General features: G+C 41.2%; 1 protein-coding gene across 4 annotated transcripts in view; it reads right to left on the reverse strand.

Moving 5' to 3' along the window:
• SLC24A2 (solute carrier family 24 member 2) overlaps window positions 1-23,765 on the reverse strand; it is a 270,757-nt gene extending 246,992 nt beyond the window's left edge. The window contains exons 1-2 of one of the 4 annotated variants that reach the window (XM_043487153.1): window positions 23,487-23,765; window positions 20,551-21,635 (exon numbers count right to left, since the gene is read on the reverse strand). In XM_043487153.1, coding sequence (XP_043343088.1) covers window positions 20,551-21,480 — 930 coding nt within the window. In that variant the 5' untranslated portion in view covers window positions 21,481-21,635; window positions 23,487-23,765. The remainder of the gene's footprint in view (window positions 1-20,550; window positions 21,636-23,486) is intronic. The other 3 variants (XM_043487151.1, XM_043487150.1, XM_043487152.1) reach the window with 3 other exon arrangements.
• Between the last annotated feature and the right edge of the window lie 210 nt (window positions 23,766-23,975).

Consider the following 23,975-nt stretch of genomic DNA (forward strand, 5'->3'; position numbering starts at 1 on the left):
TTAGTTTTTTAAAATCACATACAACCCAGTAAAGATCTTGACAAAGATCTAGATATACCAGAGAAACTTGAGATTTCACCACCGTGTTTATGTTAGGGTAATTTCAATATCAAACAGGAAGAATTAGTTTACAGAACATGAAAGAAAATAACCTATGACTTGCCCATGGAGCTAAGTCTAGCCTTTTGCCTGAAATAAGTTGGTAAAGAAGACAGACACAGGGAGGGCCCATCAAACCCCAGACCCCGTCACCCTTTGCTCATCCCCATGAACATGACCCAAGCCTTCCTCTGGAAGAGGGAGGGAAAGAACAACCATAAGCAACCTCTTGGTCAGAAGGCTGTATTGGACTTGCAATTGGGACTATTTCATGTGAAATTCTTACCTTTCCTAGATTGTTCCCATCAGTCTTCAATGAAAAACAAATAAACGTAAGAGTTAGAATATAACATGATTTGGAAAATCACTTCTCCTTGCTAAAAAGGAACAAGAGAATATGGTTTCCTTCTGTTGGTCTTTGGGACCGAAATTTCCTATGGGAGTAGTGCACATCTTGACGGTTGTTCAATGGGGTTGGATTGTGTGCCTGAGGGCCCAAGGGGAGGGGAGACCCCTGTCAGGCTTGGTTTGTTTTCAGTAGGGAAGGTGATTCCTCTTAAAGAGCATCACAATCCAATACCTCAAGACAGTTATTTTACACCTTACCAATCACTGGGGTTCATTGATAATTCCTGCTGATAAGGTAAGCTGCAACTAAAATATATCCTCTTGTTTCACTGCGGTAAAAATCATCTCTTCACCTTGCCTCACTAGCTTACCCCATCCTGCAATGCACCTTTCCTCGGAGGCTCCTGGGAGAGACTGCAAAAAGTGCTTGCACAGTTATTTTGTATCAAGATAGCGATCAATATGCAGTGTACTGATTTATGTGAAGATGCTCATCTTGTCGAGCAAAGAGAAATCAAGAACAATGAGCTTACTTGGAGGTCCTACTGTTTAGCAAGAAAACCAAACAAAACACAACTATAAACAGGCACTTAGACCTGGAATATAAAGCATAACACTTCCACTTAGCTTCTGAGTCTTTCTTACTATGCCTGCCATATGGTAGCAAGTTGGCATAACTTAAATATCAGAGGACCTTGTTTTGAAATTCCACAACCATATCTGGTTTCTCGGTGTAGGTGTCCAACATGCCAACAGATGGTGCCCGGCGTTTTACCCATTAAACTCTATGATCTCCATAACCATTTAATAATGAGATTGGACCAGATAAGATCAGAGAGCAGATTTTCATTCTGCACAGAGATTCTGCCAGCTTTTCAACTGCAAAGTGAATTTATGTAGTAAAAGCCTCTGAAATTATCCCATAAAAACAGAGCTATAAGCAATATTCTGCAGTCAGTTCTCGAGAATAAAGTGTTTGGAGAAAAAAAAAAAGGCAGCAATGCAGCCATATGGACACTCTCGCTTGAAAGATGAAAAATTGAGAATGTAGCAACAGATCACTTAAAATAATTGGTAACCATCCTTTTAAGTGAAAAATACTTTGGTTGCCCTTGGTTTGCCATCAATAATTCATTCAATAATTGTTTACTGAGCACCTATTATTTGCCAGTACACTTCTGTGTAATAGGGATTCGAGTGTGAACAAAATAAATTCCTGTCCTGATAAAGCTTCTATTTCACTGACTTCTATATTTCTACCATAAACCATGTACTAGCGTAGCTTGGGCTCCTGAGGGAGTGAGAAAGTCACCCTTTAGGCCACTGAACTGCAGATAAATGCCCTGCTAGATCCTGTAGTTTAAAAAAAAAACAAAAAGTCATCTTTTAAAAATAAGATGGGTTAATGTTAATCACTCTGCTTCTTGGCTTCCCAAGCAGGACAGATTTTTGTAACTCAGTCTGAGTCACGTAACTTCACTTTATTGAATGTCTGTATGATCGACAGATGATTTTTATTACTCATCAGAGCATTTTTCAATCAAATTTTGGAACTCTGTTGCTTCCAATTTTACTGAGAAAACCGAAACAAAGAACATCCACAAATCTCTCCGACATACTCACCCATTACCTGCAGCTGTGCCATTACCTGGCTTCCCTGCTTACTAACTCAACCCTCCCATTTGTACCCAGAATCTCCTATCCCTTCCCCACTTAGGGGCATAGCCACAACAATCTTCCCCTTTTTGCATCTTCTGATCTCCCCGCTTTGCTATGTCATTGCTACGACCACACAAATGTGCTGTTCTTTCTTCCACTTAAGACAACTCTTAAACCAAAATTTTCTCCTGGCTTGCACCCATTTATTTGTTCCCCTTTACAGGTATCTCTGACTTCTCTGGTGGCTCAGACAGTAAAGCGTCTGCCTACAGTGCAGGAGACCAGGGTTCAATCCCTGGGTTGGGAAGATCTCCTGGAGAAGGAAATGGCAACCCACTCCAGTATTCTTGCCTGGAAAATCCAATGGACGGAGAAGCCTGGTAGACTACAGTCCATGGGGTCACAAAGAGTTGGACACAACTGAGCGACTTTCACTTTTCCACAGGTATCTCTAATTCCTACTTGCCCATTCCTTGAACCCACTTTACCCTGGTTTTCACCCTACTCGCTGCACCAAAACTGGTCTTGTCAAATGACCAGTGACCTCCTCAAGGCTTAATCCGATGTTCGGTTCTCTGTCTTCACCCTACTTGGTCACCAAATGATGTGATCACTTTCTTTTCTTTGAAATGCATTCTTCACCTGACTTCCACATTCTCCAGGTTTTCTTCTTTCCTCCCTGGCTGCCACTTCTCAGGCTCCTTTGCTGGCTCCTCCTCCTTTTCCTCCCATTTCAATGCTGCAAACTGCAAGACTCAAGTCTTTACCCTCTTCTCCTTATCTACATTCACTCCCAGGTGATTTTCTTCAGTCCCATGGCTTTACACACTATCTAGAGTCTTATGCTTTCTGAACTTGTATTTCTAATCTGAATTCCCGACTCATCTCTAACTGCCTACTCAACACACCATTTAGTGTTTAATTTAACCATTTAAACCACAGACTTAAATCCAAAATTTAACTCCTATCTTCCACTTGAAATCTGCTCCTTTGAAGTCTTTCCATCTCAATAAATGGCAGTTCCATTCATCCAGTTACTTAGGCCAAAAGTTTTGGTATCAGCTTTGATTTCTGTCTCTCTTTTTTATCACACCCTGCATCTAATCCATTAGCAGATGCTGTTAGCTCTATCCTCAAGAGAGATCCAGAATATGATCACTTTTCAGTGCCTCTGTTGTGACCACACTGGCCAGGCTGCCATCATCATCAACCTGAGTCATGCCACCAGTCACATAAATATGTAGGACATCCGTCTCCTACCCTACAACCTGTCATGAAAGCTCTAAAGGGTCTAGCACAAGGCTCACTGAACATGACTCAGACTCTCTCAATGTTTCTGCAGGTATTATCCTCATTGTCATAACACTTTCACAACCATAGCTGTCATGAAAAGGTGAAGCACTCTGTTTTGGATTTGCAGTTACTCCCAATGGATATATTTCTGTATGGTTTTGTAGTTCTTCTGTTCCGTCATACTGATGTGATCTACAGAGCAGCATGTGTATGTGTGTGTGTGTGCACCTGCTCAGTCATGTCTGAGTCTTGGTGACCCCGTGGACTGTAGCCCCACCAAGCTCCTCTGTCCATGGAATTCTCCAGGCAAGAATACTGGAGTGGGTTGCCATTTCCTTCTCCAGGGGATCTTTCCGACTCAGGGATGGAACCTGTGTCTCTTGTATCTCCTGCATTGTCAGGTGGGTTCTTTACCACTGGACCACCTGGGAAGTCCCGTGAGGCAACATACGCCTTTTGTATGTGCACGGCCTGGAGCCACGTGGCTGAGGAGTAAGAGAGGCCCCGAGTCCTGGGAGGCACTGTGCCTGCCTACCCAGAGGAGATGGCACCTTTCTCTTCACACAAACACGTCTTCTGCTCATCAAGTCCTGCACCTATAGAGCTGTACGCTGGAGGGGTATGTATGCTTTTCTAATAGGTCTGCTCAGAGCAGGGAGCCTTTTGTAACCTGCTTAGAAACACTGAATAGGCCAGTAGCAGACTTGGCTATCTGGTTTCCCTGGTGGTAGTAGGGGTAAAAAATCTTCCTGTCAATGCAGGTCGATGTAACAGACGCGGGTTCAATCCCCGGGTTGGGAAGATCCCCTGGAGGAGGAAATGGCAACCCAGTCCAGTATTCTTGCCTGGAGAATCTGATGGACAGAGGAACCTGGCAGGCTACAGTCCATGGGGTTGCAAAGAGTTGGACACGACTGAAGTGACTTCGCACAGACATGGCTATCATTGTGCACACAGGGGTCTAACCCAACTCAGAACTCTACCCAGCCCCTTCCCCAAACAGTTCACATTTGCTACTTCTAAATTCTTCATGGCTGGAAAATCAGGCAACTTAACTTATTTGTATTTTGTATATGATAAAAGAAACAGACTTACATAGAGTCTCAAGAAGCCGTTTTATGATTAAGTGTCTGAAAATAGAACATCAATCTTCTGGTATCTCAAAAGCATTTGAGTTGCTCAAAATTGGTATTTGGTTGCTCAAAAGTCCTTTTGACTTTGGATCTTGGCTATGTTATGGACATCTAGATAGTGAACTTCCAGATAAGTGGAAGTTTATGGGGTTGCAATTATATACAAATATAGATTGTCAGAAAGTGTTTTATTGATCTCTCAAGCTGACTTCATGAACATTTTTTCAGGATGTTCACATTCTAGCAATTCCCTCTCTAAAGACAATTTATTTGAACCCTACACTAAAAATGTGCTTGAAATCACTCTAATCCTATTTTTTAATATTCTCAGTTAGCACTTGCCACTGTCTCTTTATGTCTGTGGTTTCATTCGAACGTGAGCTCAGATATCCCCTCATTAATTATCACACTATCCTATGAAACAACAGAAAAGCCATCTGCTCTCATATTTTGATGTAGAAAATTGGGGACAGATAAACACATATAACTCATGAAATGTCAGAGCATTTAATGAGGTAGTAGGAACATAAAAATATTTAAAAATAGATATATAAAAACTAAAATTTAACAATGACCATCTAATGAGTCAGAAAGATACTCAGAAAAGCACTTTTTTAACTGCTGGGTCAGGTTAAGGATAAAGAGAGAGAAGGGGTGTTCATGGAACACAAAATCCTTAATATTATTTTTTTTTTCAGGTGGCTTAAAAAAAAAACCTCTTTAAACCTCTATAACCCAACTCTGAGGACCTTAAGAATTTCACTGAGAAGCTCCATTCTGATCATATCCAAAACAAGCTATTCAACTATGGGTCCATCCTGTGATTCACATTTGCAAGAACCTGAACTGAAATGGTCATATGAGACTCTAAGCAATTTTACTAGAAACAAATAACCTAAAGCATGTATTGGGGCTGCTGAGAGGAAGCAGACAGTGCTCAGGAGAGGCGCTTGGCAGAGACTCAAATCCAAGGTGATCATGGGCTGAGCATCACTGGCAATACCACTCACTTGGGGCTGGTTTCCCAGAGCCACACAGTGAAATGAGATAGAGCTGGATTAATTTTTAGCACAGTTTTTGATTATCCACCAGTAAAGCATGTGGTGCTACTTCCCAGGGCATTTCAATTCTTCTTCCTAAAGCACAACACTATCTTATCCTGTTCTATTTATTTTTCTTAAGTGTCTGTGACTTGCAGAGCATTAAGATGCCAAAACATATGCTTCCTAAGCCTGTTCTCACTTCTCACCTTCACTTAGACTTTCAAGGTCAGAGCTATTTGTGGCTATCTACTTAATTGTACTTCAAATAAAAGGCAGCAGAAAACAGCAGATTTGCGATGGCCCTTCAAAGTAAGCATCAAAAGAGCAGCCTGTCACATGTGAACCTATTTAAATAAATCAGCCTCTTGTTCACGGCCCCCAAACTCCATCCACCATGCAAGCAGTCATTGTGCAGCTGAAGCAAGCTAGCAGGAAGAGAGGGGATGTTTCCTGGACCCCCTGAAAACCACTGGAGTTTTGAATCAATTGCGCATTTTTGTACATGGCAGGATTACATGGCCAAGTTCTATTTACCCTCAGAGTGTGCTCATTAATTAGGTTTGTGTAATTATAATTCATGCTAGGCAATGACAAAGTAGAGCATTACTAGTATTATTGTTATTTACTGTATGCAGCTCCATATACTTATAAAGCTTTGTTCAAAATGGACGCAAACGCTCCCAGGACCTGGAGTGGGAAAAGTTATAGGTTTTGGGACAGAGTGGGTAGATGGGCAGGATTGGCCCCCAACCAAGATGTCTAAAGCTAAGTGCCAAGGTTCAAACAACAACATGTAAGCAAAGTTCACATCTGAGAATGAAGGACTGTTATTCAATTGCTTTCCTGACAAGGCTCCTGGATAATATGTTGGGAAAGGGATTTGATAATAAGAAACTCTCTTAGATAATACAGAGAGGGATCAGGAGTAGCTAAAAAAGGGTGATGTAGCAACTAGACAACAAACATCCTCGGTCCAGTGTTCAAGTAGATTCATGTTCCCAGGTTCTCTATAATCAACAAGTCCTGAACCCCAAATGACCCCTAAATCCTCCTCCAGTCCTTAGCTTCAAGGGGATCAAGCTTTTCCCAAGACTAACTTAAGGGAAGAGGCAGCTTTAGGGTTGATCCAAGGTTCCAAATCACTAAGTTGATGCCAGGCGAAGCATAGAACTGGTCCCAGTCTAGAAGCTGCCTCATCTACACAGCATATTCCTTATTCCACAGAACAGAAGAAATTTACGATCACATATATGGTAAGGGGACTTGCATCCAGAATATATAAAGAACTCAGACTCAGCAGTGAGGCAAATAACCCAATTTTTAAGTAAGCAAAGGATGTGAACAGACATTTCCCCAAAGAAGACATACAAGTAGCCAAGAAGCTCATAAAAAGATGTTTAACATCATCGTCCTTCAAGAAAGCTCAAATCAAAATCATGATGAGATATCACTCCACATCCACTTTGTCATTGTTGAGATGCTACTCTGCAACCACTTTGTTGTTGTTGTTTAGTGGCTAAGTTGTGTCTGACTCTTTGCGACCACATGGACTGTAGCCTGCCAGGCTCCTCTGTCCATGGGATTTTCCAGGCAAGAGTACTGGAGTGAGTAGCCATTTTCTTCTCCAGGGGATCTTTCCGACCCAGGGATTGAACCTGTCTTTCTTGGGTCTCTTGCATTGGCAGGTGGATTCTTTACCACTAGCACTACCCGGTAAGCCCCCACATCCACTAGGATGGATATAACCAACAAGACATATAATAGTAAATGTTGGCAAAGATGGAGGGAAATTGGGACCTTCATACACTGCTGGTAGGAATGCAAAATGGTACAGCCTCTTTAGAAAACAGTTTGGCAGTTCCATAAAATGTTAAACATACAGTGAACACAGGAAATACCAATTCTACCCCTAAATGTATACCAAGGAGAATTGAAACCATATATCCACAGAAAAACTTGTAAGCAAATATTCACAGCACCATTACTTATAACGGCAAAAAAGTGGAAGTAAGCCAAATGTCCATCAGCTGATGAATGGATAAACAAAATATAGTATATCCATATGGAACATTTGGCCATAAAAAGGCAACAACATGGATGAACTTTGAAAATGTTATGCCAAGTGAAAGAAGCTAGACACAAAAGGCCACATGCTATGTGACTCTCACTGATATGAAATGTCCACAATAGGCAAATCTATAGCAACAGAAAGAACCCTGGTGGCTACCAGGGACGGGGATGGGAAGAGGGATGAGGAATGATAGACAGATACAGCATTCCTTTTTGGCGGTGATGAACAGGTTCTAAAATTAGTGGTGATGATTTTGCAACTCTGTGAACATACAAAAAAACCAGTGAACTGCACACACAGTTAATTCTATGATAAGTGAATTATATCTCAAAAAACTTATAAAAAAAAAGTCAACAGAGAAACATTATACAATGCTACAAGGTAAGGAGGACAATTTCGAGGCCACAGCTGGAATGATACGGCTTTCAGAATTGAGGTCCCTTACCTGCCCTGACACCTATACTTCCAACCTGAGGGGACTAGAGACTGTCCACTGAATTGTTTAAGCTGGATATTTGTTGTTTGTTCCTTGACTTTAATACACAAGCCACTAAGTTTTATGATTGATTTAAGCCCAGACTTTTTTTTTCTAATCATGAACACTCACCACCACCATTAGTAACTTTCCAAAGGGTATTCAGTGCCCTCTTTCTTTCTACCCTTGGTACCAAGTGAAACACTTGGTATACTTGATATACTGCGTATGGGATTGGTTAGTTCTAGAGTCAAGAAGAGTAATTTGATCCAAGGCAGAAAACTCAGATGCTGGCAAACATAAGGCCCAGCCACGACTGGATGGAGATGTGACAAGCTGAGGTTAAATACTGATGATGTCTATAAGAAAAGAGTAAATACATTTACAGGGCAGTGACAGGAGGGCTCAAGAGAATTTCGTGGTTGAGTGAGGTTCAGTTTCATAACAGGGAAACTGCTTCTCTCTTAATCCTCTACAAGAACAGAGGGAAAGCAGGTTCAAGTCCGAACACTGAGGATTTGACTATTAGTTAGGGATTAGTGGGAGAATTGCTCCTTCATCTGGCTGCTTGTGAGGCAGAGAGAAGAGGGCCTAGGGGCTGAGGCAAGGTCCCAAAATGACAGGCCTCAGGGAGAATAGGCTAACAGCAAATGGGAGGGACTCAGAGGAAAAGAGACCAGGAGTAGAATATACGTGGCTGGGTGGGACCATATTCTGTTAATCACTTTTCCTGTGCAATTGCATAAAAATTCATAGGCTCCCTCTGAGGGAAAGCCTATGATTTTTCTTATTTATAGATAAACAAATATAAGCCCAGAGAGGTTCAACAACTTGCTCAAGATCACACAGCAAGGAGGGTCACACTCTCAGTCTTAAATAATAATTCTATCGTGTTAACCCTTAACTGTCATCCTCCCTTTCAGGAAACAAAGTCTCAGATTCCTGGAACGCACGCACCAATGTTCAGTGCCCACCACACACCTATAATAACAAAAGTGGTTCAACATCGTTTTCATTGCTATCAGGTGTCAGGGAAAAATGAAACTGACTCAGCCTACGAGTGGTTAGGTCAACAGATGACAGTTTAAGTGGGAGGAATTGGGCTGCTGAAGGGGAAACCTGTCTGCCCAGCTCAAAGTCCATCAAGCAGTAAAAGAGAAAGTTATTTACATAGCACCAGCAATTTCAACCCTTTCTAAGAACATCCTATGGACGGGTGAAGAAGCCCGCATTACCCCTTCAAAGGGTTAATCTTTAGTTGGCCTTCTTATTTGGAAAAGGACTCTGAAGGTGGTAAGTTCAGGGCTTCATGACCTCACCACCTCTTTGGTAGGTCAGTCCATAATTACGGATGTATACTTCTTTCCCATTAACGAAGAATGCTTAGAGTATCAGAGCTCATGGGGACCGTGGAGCTAAGGTAGCCCCTTCATTTTCATGGGAGATGCTTGGGGCAAAGCACCTGGACCAAGGTTAGACAGCCAGTGTTTGGGGATGAAGGGGACACCATCCCTCCAGGCTTGCTTCCTGCCAATGCAAGATTCTGAGTGCATCCTTTAAAGCTGTAAATATAGCATTAATATAGTCTGGTGCCCAGACCTTTTCCAAACCCATCAGCTTTTACCAGGACACGAACTCTGCCTGCATCATTTGGTTTACAAATCCAATCCTTCATAAAAAGGTAACCAACCTAATTGAAATGCAGCTTCGGCCATCTCGTCAAGTTCTGCTTCTCTCTGATTTCATGCCTGTTTCATCCACATTTCTTTTCCACCTGATGACAAGCTCATTGGGAACCAAGGATGAGCTGAGGCTCAGGGTGCAAGCACATCAAGCTTTGATCTGCACCTTCCTTACCCTGCAATCAGTCAGCGTCAGAGCCAGAGCGGGTGAGGAGCAAAGACACCTCCAGCATAAAGGGCTACCTTTGTGGAATTAAGAAAAGGTACCCTTTCCTCTAGGCAGCCACAGTCCCACACCACAGCATGCAGCTTGTCCAGTAGAGTGATGTCTGGATTTCTGTCCCCATTCGCCCCCTTGATCAGAGAGATGTCCTTACAGGGCAGCCCCACTAAGAAAAAGGAGGAAATAGGAATTTCTTAACATGGTATTTTTAAAAACTTACGTCACAACCCATTGGTGAGTCATGAAACTATTTTAGGGTTGAAACTAGTATTTGTAGTAGAATAGAAAATACAATATATATAAAACTGCCTCCCACTTAGATTTTATTTTTATATGTATATGTAAACATATACATATGTATGTGTATGTGCATGGGTGTGAGTATATACTGAGTCAAGATGTAAAATATGTTTCTTAGTGGGGATTGTGGTAAAAAATATTTGAAAGTCACTTAACAGAAAAGCTTCCCTGGTGGCTCAGATGGTAAAGAACCTGCCTGCAATGCAGGAGACCCGGGTTCAATCCATGGGTCAGGAAGATCCCCTGGAGAAAGGAATGGCAACCCACTTCAGTATTCTTGCCTGGAGAATTCCATGGACAGAGGAGCCTGGCGGGCTACAGTACATGGGGTCTCAAAGAGTCAGACATGACTGAAGTGACTTAGTGCGCGTGCACACGCACGCACGCACACACACACACACACACACACAATATGAAATGTGCATCTCATTTGGAGATTTGCTTTGTCTTCATTCTCAACTGCCCAGAGGGAAGCACTAAGAGAACCAGCATGCATTTAGGAGTCAGACAGGTGTGCGTGCTCAGTCGTGTTAAATGTGGTTTAACACCTCTAAATCTGGACCTTAGGCAGTCATTTATGTTTTCCGGTTCTCAGGTTCCTGTTGTGCAGATGGAGATGGTATCTGTTTCAGAATATTGATGTGGTAAGGACGTAGTATCTTTCAGCACATGTCCAGTTTTCAGATCTCTCTCTTTCGACTTTGGGGAGATCAGGAGAGACCAGTGACCCAGGGACACACATGCAACTGCCACCAAGGGTTTCCACTGCCAGAAGCCACAAAGGGGAGGAGGTGTAGAGTCCTGCGGTAAACTTTAGACAACGTTCTCCCATGCAAGTTGTTCTCCTGTCTGCCTGGGAGAACAGCCTCCCACAGTAATGCTTAAGCAAAAATGACTGTTTAGCCAAGTCAATTAAATCATCTGAGTGAAAATACTACCAGAAAGCCAAGTTAGGAAGAGTTTGGTGCTATGGGTATGGTGAGAATCTGTTCCTCTGTTTTAGGTAAATGTGTTAGATTGTCACTTTGGCAAGGTTAGAGTATTTCGCGTTGTAAAGATGAGAGCCTCTGAGGACAGAAATGACAGGCTAAAGTAATCTTTTAGGTGATGTGGGTCAAATCTCTTATTTTCCAGATTTGGAGATAGGGTCCGAGGAGGTACAGGATCCACTGAGGTCACGTGACCAGGGCCACACAGCAGTCCCTGGGAACATCATTTCTTAACTCCGGGTCACAAGGCCTCCCTCTTCAGAATAATTCATCCTTTAAAACAAAAACTGCAGCAACTTCCTGCCTTGATTTAGGTGTGGAAATGTGGGGAGGGATGAGGCCAAATTAGTGACTCTCAGTATATGTTTGTAAGAGATCTTTGAGTCATCACAGCAAACTTTAAAAATGATGCAAAAGACACATAGGAATTTGGGCAATCCTTAAGTGAAAATTTTAATTCTCAAAAAACATATTTGCAACCTCCCAATTAATCAAAGAAATGCATAAAACAATGAAATGTTGTTTTACCTATGAAATTGGTGAACATTAAGAATGGTAATAGTCAACACTACCAAAGATGTAGCAACCAAGCAGGAACTTTAAAAAGCTTGTAAACTTTGTCTCAGAATTTCTGCTTCTCCAAAATAAAAAATTCATGTGTAAGGCTGTGTCTTTTATAGTAGTGAAATATAATATGAAAATAACTTTCTATTTTATGATAATGCTAAATAGTGAACAATGTTTTTGAAAAATATTTAATGATATGAGGAAATGCTCATAATAAACCAAGTTTAAAAATACTAAAATGGTATATAGTCAATGTAAGTTTAAAGTTGTACATATCCAATATCATTTCAACTTATCTAGGTATATATGTGTGTATGTGTATATGTGACAGTATGTGTGTGTGTGTGAGAAAAATCTAGACGAATAAATGCAAAAATGTGCATGGTTATTTCTGGATGGTGCAATGGAGAGATTAGAGGCTATTTAAAATTTTCTTTTTTGTATATTGATGTGTTTTTATAATCCTATATGATGAATATATTACTTTAAGTATCTGGCAAAAATATTATTTAAAAAACAAATCTACAACTTAAACTTTCTGTTAGAATTGCCTTTTAGATTTGACTCAAAATTTGCCATTGGTAGGATCTTTTGTGGATATGGAGCCTTATTATATACAATGTCAGATTAAACATTCTGAAAGTAAACAATTAAAATACATATTAGCATCCCTTGCTATATGCACTATCATTTGACAAATCCAAAGCCTAAAACACATTTTTGGTAATATGATAGATTAAACATTCAGAGAAACCATTTTCAGTATATACACCTCAAATTATATGAGGTGTATATATATTATATGTATCTAATGAATTATATATTAATATATAACATAGGTTAGATATTATATTTTATGTATTTTAAAATTCCCCATCTATATTAGGTGAGGAAGCAGTATTTGCTGTTCCCCAGTGGCTAGAGATGTGGATTGTAGAGTCTATGAACACGAGACCTGATAGGGAGCAGGGACCTTCTCCCTCCACTCCCAGTGGGAGACCTCCACTCCCAATACACTAGAAACCCTGAAGGGTTGACACTCGTAGTGGGTGAATGAGGGGGGAAAAAAGTCTGCCTACCAAAGGGACATAGTAGAATATGCCTATTTTGGTCTTGGTTTTGAGTGGTACAGAAGGAAAAAAAAACAGTCTCCTTTAAGAATTTCCAACCATGGGCTCATTCCTGGATTTCCAGTCTGAATTCACATTACCTGGGTTAAAAAAAGTTAAACATTCAGGTTAGAATGATTCTAGTTTGGTTGAGTTCCCAGGCACTTGACAGAGAAGCAAACGAGTCCTCTCTGTGGGAAACACTTAGAACCCAGATTTCAGTGTCGCTCCACAAGTCAAATCCCAAAAAATAGAAGTTCAAAGTTTTAAAAGAAATCATTAAATATATAAAGAAACACCCCACATGAAACATAAAACAACACAACTAGACCTGCAAGGATACTAACACTAGAAATGCCAATTATGAATTAAAATATATTTAGTATGTTTAGAAAACTAAAAGAGGGCATTAAATAACAAAGGAAGAAGAAACAATGAAAATCAACCTGTCACTGGTGAAACTGAGCCACAAAAACCTTCTAGAAAGGAAAAATATAATAACAACAATCAGAAACTAAACAGATTCAGGTTAGATAAAAGTGAAGAGAAAATCAGAAAGTAGAATGCAGATATAAAGAAATGATCAGAAAGAAGAACACAGAAAAAGATGAATAGTTGAAAGACAAGGAGGAAGGCTGAGATGGTACAACATATACCCAATCAGAATTCTAAATGAGATAGAGGCCAAACTGGTGGGAGGCACTAAATCCTCAAATTCAGGAAGTCTAACGAATCACAATGGGGATAGATAAGTGAGAAAATCACAGCTGACATGGCATCAAGAATATGCTGAACACCAAAAACAAAGAGAAGGACCTTATAAGGTAGTCAAAAAGAGCAAACTTCTTACAAAGGAGCGACGTTCACACCAGCAGCAGTCTTCAATGACAAAAACGGAAGTCAGAGGCAGTGAAATTATTATTACTATTTCAAAGTGGAGTGGGAAAATAACTTTCTACCCACCAAAGCTATCCTTCAAGAACAAAAGTGTAAAACAGATTTGTGAGCAAATAAAAATTAGCAGATATTATTAACAGATTCTTGCTAAAGGACCTTTATAAAGACAGCAAGTCAGTACAGGAAAAAACCATAGAGAAAAGTACGATGGGAAAAGAAGGGACAAGAAAAACTAGTAAAAATGGAGATACATCTAGAAACATTGATGGCATAATGTCTAATTTGTAGGATTAAAAATGTGAAGGTTATACTTCGATAAAACTGTTATGAAACACCAAGGTAGAACTTTGATTGTAGACTTCAAATTATTTACAATGGGGGAGAATTGACTGAGTTAAAGGGTTGTAAGGCCCTTAGGATGTTTAGCAGGAATGTAAAGGTACTAGCTTTTTGAGTTAAATATATTCATTAAAAAATTTAGGGTAAACACTAAAAGAATAGAAATGGGATGTATAAATTCCAAACTACTAATGGGAAAAACTTAGAAAAAAAAATCCCCCCCCAAAAAGGAGAAAAAATTATGAAAAGAAATAGATCAGAACAAATAGAAAGTATAGAACAGCATGATAGGAAAGAATTGAAATGTAATAGTAATCACAATCAATGTAAGTAAACTAAATGTTCCAGCTGAAAGATAATGATTGCCAAACTGAATTAACAACAAAATGCTGCTATATGCTGTTACTAGAGACTTATCTAAAAAGATGTTCTTGACGCCTCACGGAGTGACATTCCTTGTTAAAGTTAAAATACAAATTATCTGGTCCTACCAAAACAAAACAAAGAAAAGAAAAAGTGAATGAGATGGGGAGAAGGGAAGGGAAAAGGAGAAAGGAAGAAAGTAGGAAGGGAAGTGGTGATAACTCCTAGCTCTCAACATTGTCAGGATTCACAAAGTACAGATCCTTTTTTGCTGGAGAAACCAGCTTAGCAAGGGGAACAGATATGTGCAACCTGCCCTTTGTCAATAAAAATCCACTGGGCTTTCTGAGTCTCTCCAAGGGCCTCCTTCACTCTCTGAATCACATGCAGTACCTGAAGGGTTTGCTTTAACCTAAGTAGAGGGAAACAAACAAGGGAAATAGCACCTAGATCAACAAACAGACTTGTGATACTGTGATTTATAAGAAATATATATTTGGTCATTAAGATGACCAAAATACATTTCTCATATATATTTGGTCTTTGTTCCCAGTTCCCAGTTCATGGTTCTCAAAACCCCTGGAATTTCCTACGTGTGGAGAGTGATACAGGTGTCTTTCATTATGTTAATGAGGCAACTTTTAGAAAGCACCTAAGGATTGGGGCTGGTTGCTAATGGAGCCAACTGGATAATTAAAAGTTGGAATTCTCAGTCCCACTCCCTTCCAGCAAGGACAGATGGGTTGGAGAGATAGATAGCACTTCCTACCTACTGGTGTGAGGTGCCAGTCGCTCAGTTGTGTCTGACTCTTTGTGACCCCATGGACTGTAGCCCACCAGGCTCCTCTGTCCATGGAATTCTCTAGACAAGAATGTTGGAGTGGGTTGCCATTCCCTTCTCCAGGGGATCTTCCTGACTCAGGGATTGAACCCAGGTCTCCTGCATTGCAGGCAGATACTTAACGGCTGAGCCAGCAGGGAAGCCCAAGATGGGCTGGAGGGCAAATCAATTGCCAATTGTCGATGATCTGATCAACTCTGCCCATGTAATGAAGTCTCCATGGGTGCCTATGTGCTATGTCGCTTCAGTAGTGTTCGACTCTCTGCAACCCTACGGACTGTAGCCCACCTCTGCCCATGGGATTCTCTAGGCAAGAATACTGAAGTGAGTTGCCATGCCCTCCTCCAGGGGATCTTCCTGATCCAATGACAGAGTTCAGAGAGCTTCGGGAGTTGCTGAACGCCTGGAGGTGCTGGGAGAGAGGCGCCTGGAGAAGGTTCCCTGCCTTCCGCATGTCTCAGCTGGCTGCCCCTGAGTCGTACCCTTTTATAATAAACCAGTGATCTAACAAGGAAATGTTTCTCTTAGTTTTGTGAGATCCTCTAGCAAATTCATTGACCCCGAGGAGGGGTCACTGGAACCTCTGACTTAGAGTCAGTCAGAAGTACAGGTAACAACCTGGACTGGTGACTTGCTTCTGAAGTGGGGGTGGAGTGGGCAGTCTTATAGGACTGAACCCATAACCTGAAGAAAACTGACGCTATCTCTGGGCAGAGAGTGTCAGAATTGAGTTAAATTCTTGGCCACCCTGCTGGTGTCCGAGAATTCACTGGTGTTATGTGGGAAGCAGCCCCAACCCCACCCCCACACATTTGAATTGGGTCCAGGAACTCAAAAGAACACTGCAATCACAGGTTTCTAGAGGGTTAAGAAGTTTAGCGCCTATGTTTTCTTTCTTTTAAGGACAAAGAGTTTCCAAGTCTATCAAGTAATACTTGCTCATTACAAGGATGAGCTTACCTTGCCTTCTTTGAAATCTGTATACTAATTTAATTAATTTATTTGCTGGGTATGGAGGGTGAACAAAGGTTGAATTTATAATATATTCTTTGCCTTAGGAAAGCTTGGGACTATACATTTGTATTTATATAATTATTTATGGCTTAGTATCTTATCAGAAGCATTTTACTTTATGAAGAATATTTATAATACTGTCTCCATTTCGATTTTCCCATGATCGTTACAACAATTTGCACTGCAAACACTCTGGTGGCAAGCAACTTTTCAGGAACATACAAAATGAATAAAGCAAGGCACACCTACATTACTAAGCAGCCTGCCTTCAACTATCCAGCTTTAAGCATCTTTATTTAGACCATTCCCTTCATTTGAACTGGGTTGACTTGCTGTCAGATTACAGTGCCAAGTCTAAGAAGAAGTTAAATACCATGGACAGCTGCTTTCTAGGCCAATGACAGCCTAGCACCATAGCAGATCAACGGACCTCAGCAGCCAAGCCAGGCACACGGCAAAACACACCAGATGCCCTGAAAGTCCACAGCTTCACATCCTGCAGGATTCAAATTAATTCCTAACCAGCCACGGAGAGGTTTTTAGAAGAGGGTCACAGTCATTTATACATAAAAATACACTTAAAAAATTTCTGCTTAGCATAGATATATCAAAACCACAGTCAATGGCCTACTTATTGCAAGTAAAATTATACAAAATAAACTTTCAGGACAGCAAAGGTATTTGAAGGTTTCCTTGGAGTTTATAATATCTTCCCTGCATATATTCACTGTATATGAAATTAAGCTTATAAATATTATAATATGACAAATATCACATGCCCCTAAGAGAGACAATGGCCTGCATAACTTGATTCACTGACATGAACTATAATGTTCAAGAAATATTTTGAAATGCTCAAATTTGAAGTAATTTATTCTGATTCACTTTCCACTTAAGAACAAAAGATGAAAGAGAGGGAACCAACACTTACTGAACAACCCACATTTGCCAAGGACTATGTTAGAGGCTTAATATTCATTTCTTCATTTAACAATTTTTCCAACTTTATGAAGCAGGTATTATTATTTTCATTTTCCTAATTAGGAAACTGAGGCTCAGTGAGTTTATGTGATTTCTCTGACGTTACAAGGCTTATTACACACCTGAGTTAAAACCTTTTTTCCCTGAATCAAAGTCCAGGATCTCTTTACCATGTCATGACACTAAATGATACGTTTTTAAAGGATGATATTATCACTAAAAGATGTAATAAAAAAATCAAATTAAAAAGCCACACACCAGGTAGAATAGTTAAATAAAATGGGAAACTATTATTTAACTATGAGAAAAACATTCACATTTTCTATTTTTCCATTCCTCATAGTTGCCCCATCATCAATAATGAAACCAAATGAAGATTTTTCAACTTGTTCATGAAGCAAGTAGTTTCATAGATATTTCACTGCCTATAGCTCAGCAGAATTGATGAGTTTCCAGGAAGAACCATGATGACTTGTATAAAAATATCTAAATGTTTCCTTCACTTTCCCATACTCCCCTGCTCTATAACTGCACAAATAAAACAATGAGGTAGCCTTGCCTAAAAACAGGCTTAGTATTTTGCTTCCTAAATTCTTGTATAGCACATTCCTCTCTATGAAGACTCCATCAAGGAATTCTTTGGCTTGGGGTCTTTCTCTGAGTGTTCTGATGATGTTGGAAGTACTGACTTAGGTAGGAAAGGAGGGTGGGGTATACAGCCAGAAATCAACTTTTTAGATCAGAGAACAATAGCACCAGGCTCAAGGACCCGTCTCTCCTTGAGACACCTGTTCAGTGCTCAGAGCGCAAAATTTCCACAAGATTCTGAAATCAGGCATCTGATAAAGACCAGCTGGTAAAAAAAACTTTTTTCCAACAAAATTCAAAAGTGAAATTGGCAAGGTGAAATTTCGTAAAGGAAATCACATATTATGTATTGGTCCACCTAAAAATATCTGTGTTCTAGTACACCAAACAAGACATAGCAATGTTAAAAAATTCTGGTCCCATGATAATTTATAGTTCAATCTAGTTTCTGAATGCCAAAATAAATGATAATCATTCAATGAAACAACTAAAACTATTTGGTGCTCAAAGGAAAACAATACAATGAACATATTTTTGGGGTAAATCAGAAACAGGAGATATAGTCATGAATATAAACTGCTTTCTTTTTTAATTAGGTAAGTCCAGAATTCCAAAATTTTTTAGGTGCACAATATTAAGCATAGCAAAAATTATGGAAATAAATAACTTTAAGGAATGTCAGCCTAAGTTATTGACTTTTAAATTACTATAAAAATGACATGACAGTCATCTAATATAGTAGGGTAAAAATCCTGCAAGAGCTGATTTAATGAGTGACATAATTTATTAAAAACTGTCTGTAGACCATATTTTAAAAGTTATTACTAAATGCACAAAACCAGCTTCTCCCTTTCTAGCAGAATACAAAATACTCCTGCAATCTTTAATACATCACTGGACCACTCTGCAAATTCCTTTTTCATACTCGTTGCCAATATAACCTTTAGCCGAATTCTGTGTCTAAGTTAATGAAGTTCCACTGTGCCGTAACAAAATGAAAAGTACTGAGTTCTCAGAAAGACTTTTTATCCTTGATGGGCCCAGGATATTTATAAGGCACCAAATCATTTCCTTGCCTCTAAAAAATCTGTCTTTCCCTTGGCAAATGTTCAGCATTCTAACTGGAATAAACACATAGACTACTAATGCAAACCACTTAAATGTGCAGTCAGTTTTGAGCAGATAGCTTGAGGGATCATCTTTCGGGCTACAAAATTAGACCAGGGAGGGGGCTCCAGTGATGACCCTATCTCATGCCCTTAAGGATACACACTAATATCACATCTGAATATTATTTGCCATGGTTTTTTTTCTTACTACAGTTTCTAACAAACAACCATACACTGAGTGATAGGTTAGAAAAAATACATTCCAGAATATTTATCTTTTGCATGGAATAAATAGAAATATCACTAGTAGTTTTTTTGTCTGCACTTTGCTTCAAACTGGCTGCTACAAACATGATAGATGGTCATGAAACTTGAACATAGAGGAATTAGGCTAAATTAATATCATTTTTTTCTTTACTCTGGACAAAACATCTCACCCTCCGCTTAACATCTGTTTTCTGCATACATGAGAATTTCCTCAGATGCCAGAATGAAAAGTCTGCATATGTATTTTGGTTTTCTGTTTAAAATCACAATCTGAGATGACATTCCAATGTTAGGATATAAATCAGAACTGCATCACTCTACTTAACAAAATTTTACTAATTTTCCCATTAGTAAACATTACTGATTATTTTTAAAAATTAACCTATATTTTTTTCAGATCAATTTCTTCTAAGTTCTTAACCAGTTTACTTGCTACCTAAGTGGTAGGATGACCACTGTTGTCTTTAAAACCCCCTCAAGTCCTACTCTAGAAAATATTTTGGGTCATGTTTAACATGGTGTGCAAAATGGGCCATCGAGCTACAGAGGCAGGCAGCATGGCTTGCCACTGACTCTCATGGATCCTGATTGGGGTCTGGTCGAGTGGTCTGAAGCATCACTGTGTGGATCAAGAAGCATGGCCATGACCCACGTGAACGACCAATCATGCAAGGCTCTAGGCTGCTGACTTACAGGTTCATATTTGGTGACACAAACACACTTTCTTTGCTAAGCACCTTTAAAGAAATGGTTCATGATAACTGTCATATGTTCATTTAAATAGAAAAAGTCCTGCAATGTGTAAAGCACACACACGTACTTTCCCATGAAAATAAAACTGCTCCAAAAATTGCTATGCCTCCTTGCACAAAATAAGAGACAAATAACTGCTGAGTCTTCTCTGGGAAGCTTATGTAACCTATATTTACAAATGTTTTACTCTGAGGCAAACAGCTTGAGAATTTAGTAGACATTCTCCAGAGTACCCCCAAATTTTTCCCACTGTGATGTCAGTCTGGCTACCAAAGAACTGCAGAAAGTACCCTGCCATCCATTACAGCCCCCAACGCCACCTGATTAAAAAAGTGGCAGATCTCAAAAGCTAAGAATTCAGAGCTATGGCCAAGAAAAACATTAAATAAACAACCACCGCCACCAACCTTTGGTTGGGCCTCTGGCGCTGTCACCTTGACGACTTTGTTGCGATTTATCATTTGCTTCACCCATCTTTCTACTTGGACGTTGAATTTCATGAAAACCACATAGCCAAAGTAAGCTGTCAAGAGAAGCAAGCTCTCCCACCACATGATAAAGTTATCCAGGAAAAATATGATCAGCATGATTAAGTCAATGATGTAGAAGGACACATCCCGAAAGAGCGGCCACCAAGTCAGGTTTAAGATTTCTCTGGAAAACAGAGCACACATGCCAATGACAAAGAGGATATTGAACACGGCTGAGCCCACGATTGTGCCAATGCCAACATTGCTGTGAGCAATAAACACCCCTATGAGAGACGTGAAAAGTTCTGGCGCTGAGCCCCCGGCAGCCATAAAGGTGGCTCCAGCCACATCATCAGAGATGCCCAGTTTTTCGGTGATGACAGTCAGTGAGGGAACAAAGAACTCATCACAGACAATGGCTAAGGCTATGAACATGTAGATCATCCCAATGACATGGAGGATGATGGCGCCTTTTCTTCGTTGCTCGAGGGAAAAGATGTCTCTGGGGTAGTCTCCCTGGGCATGATCTGTACTATTCTCAGACATGCCTTCCTGAGAAAGAGCTGGCTGTGGAGTGTAATCTCGAATCCTGTCATTTAAATCTAAGAGAGTTCTTTCGTGGTAACCGTGTGCTGCCCCGGGGCCACTTGCACCACCGACCTCTCCTGTGCTCTGGGTCTCTGTCTCAGAAAAGGCACGGATTGAAAACGGGACAGTGCTAATGGCTACCAGGCCCAGGAAAAGGCCTAGGATTCGAATCAACTTCAGTTTTTTCCTGACATTATAATGTCTCCTGCAGCCAGACGGTGACTTATCTGAATACCATTTCTCAAGGAAAGAGATGGTGGCGCTTTGGTGCAGATCCATCCTGGGTCTTCTGGTGGATGTGATGGTTCTAAATTTGTAGACTCAACCAGATGGTTCTTTCATACTTTTCTTTTCTTTACAGGTAACAGTGCTTGTGAGGCGCTTCCACAATCAGGAATTCTTAGGCTTCACAGGAAATATTTTCAACATTTATGCTTAAATAAAAATAAAAACAAGGATACGTGAATCATAAAATCATGTTTTTTTTTTTTTTACAAAACAATTTGGCAGTTATGAAAAAAATCCTATCCTATAGCCAGCCATGTGACCTTGGGTTAAATTCCTTAATTCTTCTGTGCTTCAGCTTCCCCATTTCAAAAATTAGGACAATTACAGCACCTACCACCAAGGAATGCTTTGAGGATGGGTTAAAAGATATGAAGCATTAAGAGTAGGATGTGACATATTAGGCATTTATTATAATGTGTGTACAAAGGCAAACATTTGGGTAAATACATAGACTACATATTTGTGTGTGTTAAATTAAAAAAAAATGTTGTAGATGAAAATCTCTGTTTATCCCACCTTAAACCATGTAACAAATAATATCCCGGTGCTCAAAAAGGTATCACTTCCTTTAGAATTATCTACATATTTGACAACCAAACCATTGCCTTATCTTTTGGTCCAATTATATAATTCCAGTTGCAGGCACACTTTTCGGATTTAATCTGTCACTTGGAAAGGGCTGAGTGCTGGAGGATCAGCACTCTTTTTCTGGACACTTAATACTCTCAGGCTCTTATTTTTCATGAAAACCCTCTCCTGTATATCAAATACAGATAAGAAGCCCTTTAAAATTTTAAGTTTAAAAGAATGTTCTGATGATGTAAACAAACCGTCTTCCCTAAATATCTAGATATTATTTTCAGCTAAAGCTTAAAAAAAAAAAAAACCTTTAGTCATATTTAAAATACACAACTTGGTAAATCAAACAACTCCTAACAAGTAGGCTATTTCAAGAGATCAAATATGTATTTCATAAATAATATGCACGTTGCAGTAATACCTCTGTCCACAAAAATCTGCCCAAAATAGCCCTGACACTGACCCTCTAGTAGGTTAGACAGCCAAGCAGTTTTCATTCTCAGCATCTACAGAGAAGGGTGAAATACCGAGATATGACAGTTGACATTCTGAAGATTCCTCTTTTTAATTTCTTTAAAAAACGGTTTTGATTGGGAGGGGTGGTTTTTTCTTGTATCAGCGATTTCATTTTAGAGGCATTCGCTGAGATCATCTCAGGTGTAAAACAAGCTAATTAAATACGCGCCAGTTATACACTGAGATTAGCTGGAACTCAGGTTTGCAGAGGGAGCCCAAACCAACCCAGGCTGAGATGCTGTTCCTCCTGAGATAAACCTAACCCCGCACAGATTCCCGGCTGGCTGGCAGATGTCTATGCTTAGCGTGAACGATTAAGCGACTCACTGCGCTCCGGGGATTGTCACAATGCTGGGCCGGGGCAAAAAGCACGGACGGACACAACTCCCAGGGTGCGCTATCGGCTCCAGCCGGAGCCCGACTCGACCTGCAAACCCACAGCTCCGCTCCACGCGAGCTGCCTCCGCCAGCCAAGTGCACCACCAGCCGCGCCCCAACTTTGCTTTGTGTGGTCCCAAACTTTCCCTAGTGGGTTCACAGGAAAATAAAACTAAAGGACAGACGCCTCACTAAAAAACCGGGAGCTGGGATGGGGCTTGGCCGGCATCTCCCAGAATCGCTGGTGAAGGGGAGAGCCCCTCTTAGCGCCTCTCCGACAGCAGGCCCCCCACTACCCGGAGCCGGAAGCAGGGCGGTTTGGGTGGGAGAAGCAGGGGGAGCTCAGAAGCCGCACCCGGCAGCGGAGAGAGTTGGCTAACTCCTTTCGGGGCCTGGGGCGCCCACGTCCACCGCGACGCCACCTGTGAGTCTGCCGCCAGATGCACGCCATCAGGATCCAGGGACCCCGACCTCTGCAGCCCCAGAGCCCGGCAGCTGGTCTGGGTTTGGCCGCCCGCACTTACCAGGATCCGCCAGGAAGACGCGCACACGGCGGGGACCCGAGCGCGGCCCGCCGCTCCGGTCCTCCGCCTCCTCCGGCCCTCCGCCTCCTCGCTCCGAGGCCCGGGCTGCGGCTCGCGCTCGCCGCCGCTCTCGCCGTCCGGGGCTGGGCTCGGGAGGAGACTGAGCCGCCGCGAGCCCCGCGCGCTGCCTCTGGTGCTGCCGGGCCCCCTCCGGCCCCTCCCTCTCGCCTCTGCGCGGGGAGCGTGGCCGCAGCGCGCTCGGCTCCCGCGCCCTCTGCTCCACGCCTCCTGGGCGCAGAGGCGACGCCGGCTGCCGTCTCTTAGGAGATTTCTCCGCAGTGGGGACAGGGGTCAGGATTTGCAGACGGGCAAGGACGAAGAGGAGAAATCATACAGGTCGGTGACGCGCCTGACTCCTTAGACCTGAAAGTATTGCCAACTTTGGGGTCATCTCTGCCAGGCCCCTTCTTTCCATTTATCTGCAGAAAG

The sequence above is a fragment of the Cervus canadensis genome, chromosome 14 (genome assembly GCF_019320065.1).
Source record: "Cervus canadensis isolate Bull #8, Minnesota chromosome 14, ASM1932006v1, whole genome shotgun sequence".
Classification (NCBI taxonomy): Eukaryota; Metazoa; Chordata; class Mammalia; order Artiodactyla; family Cervidae; genus Cervus; species Cervus canadensis.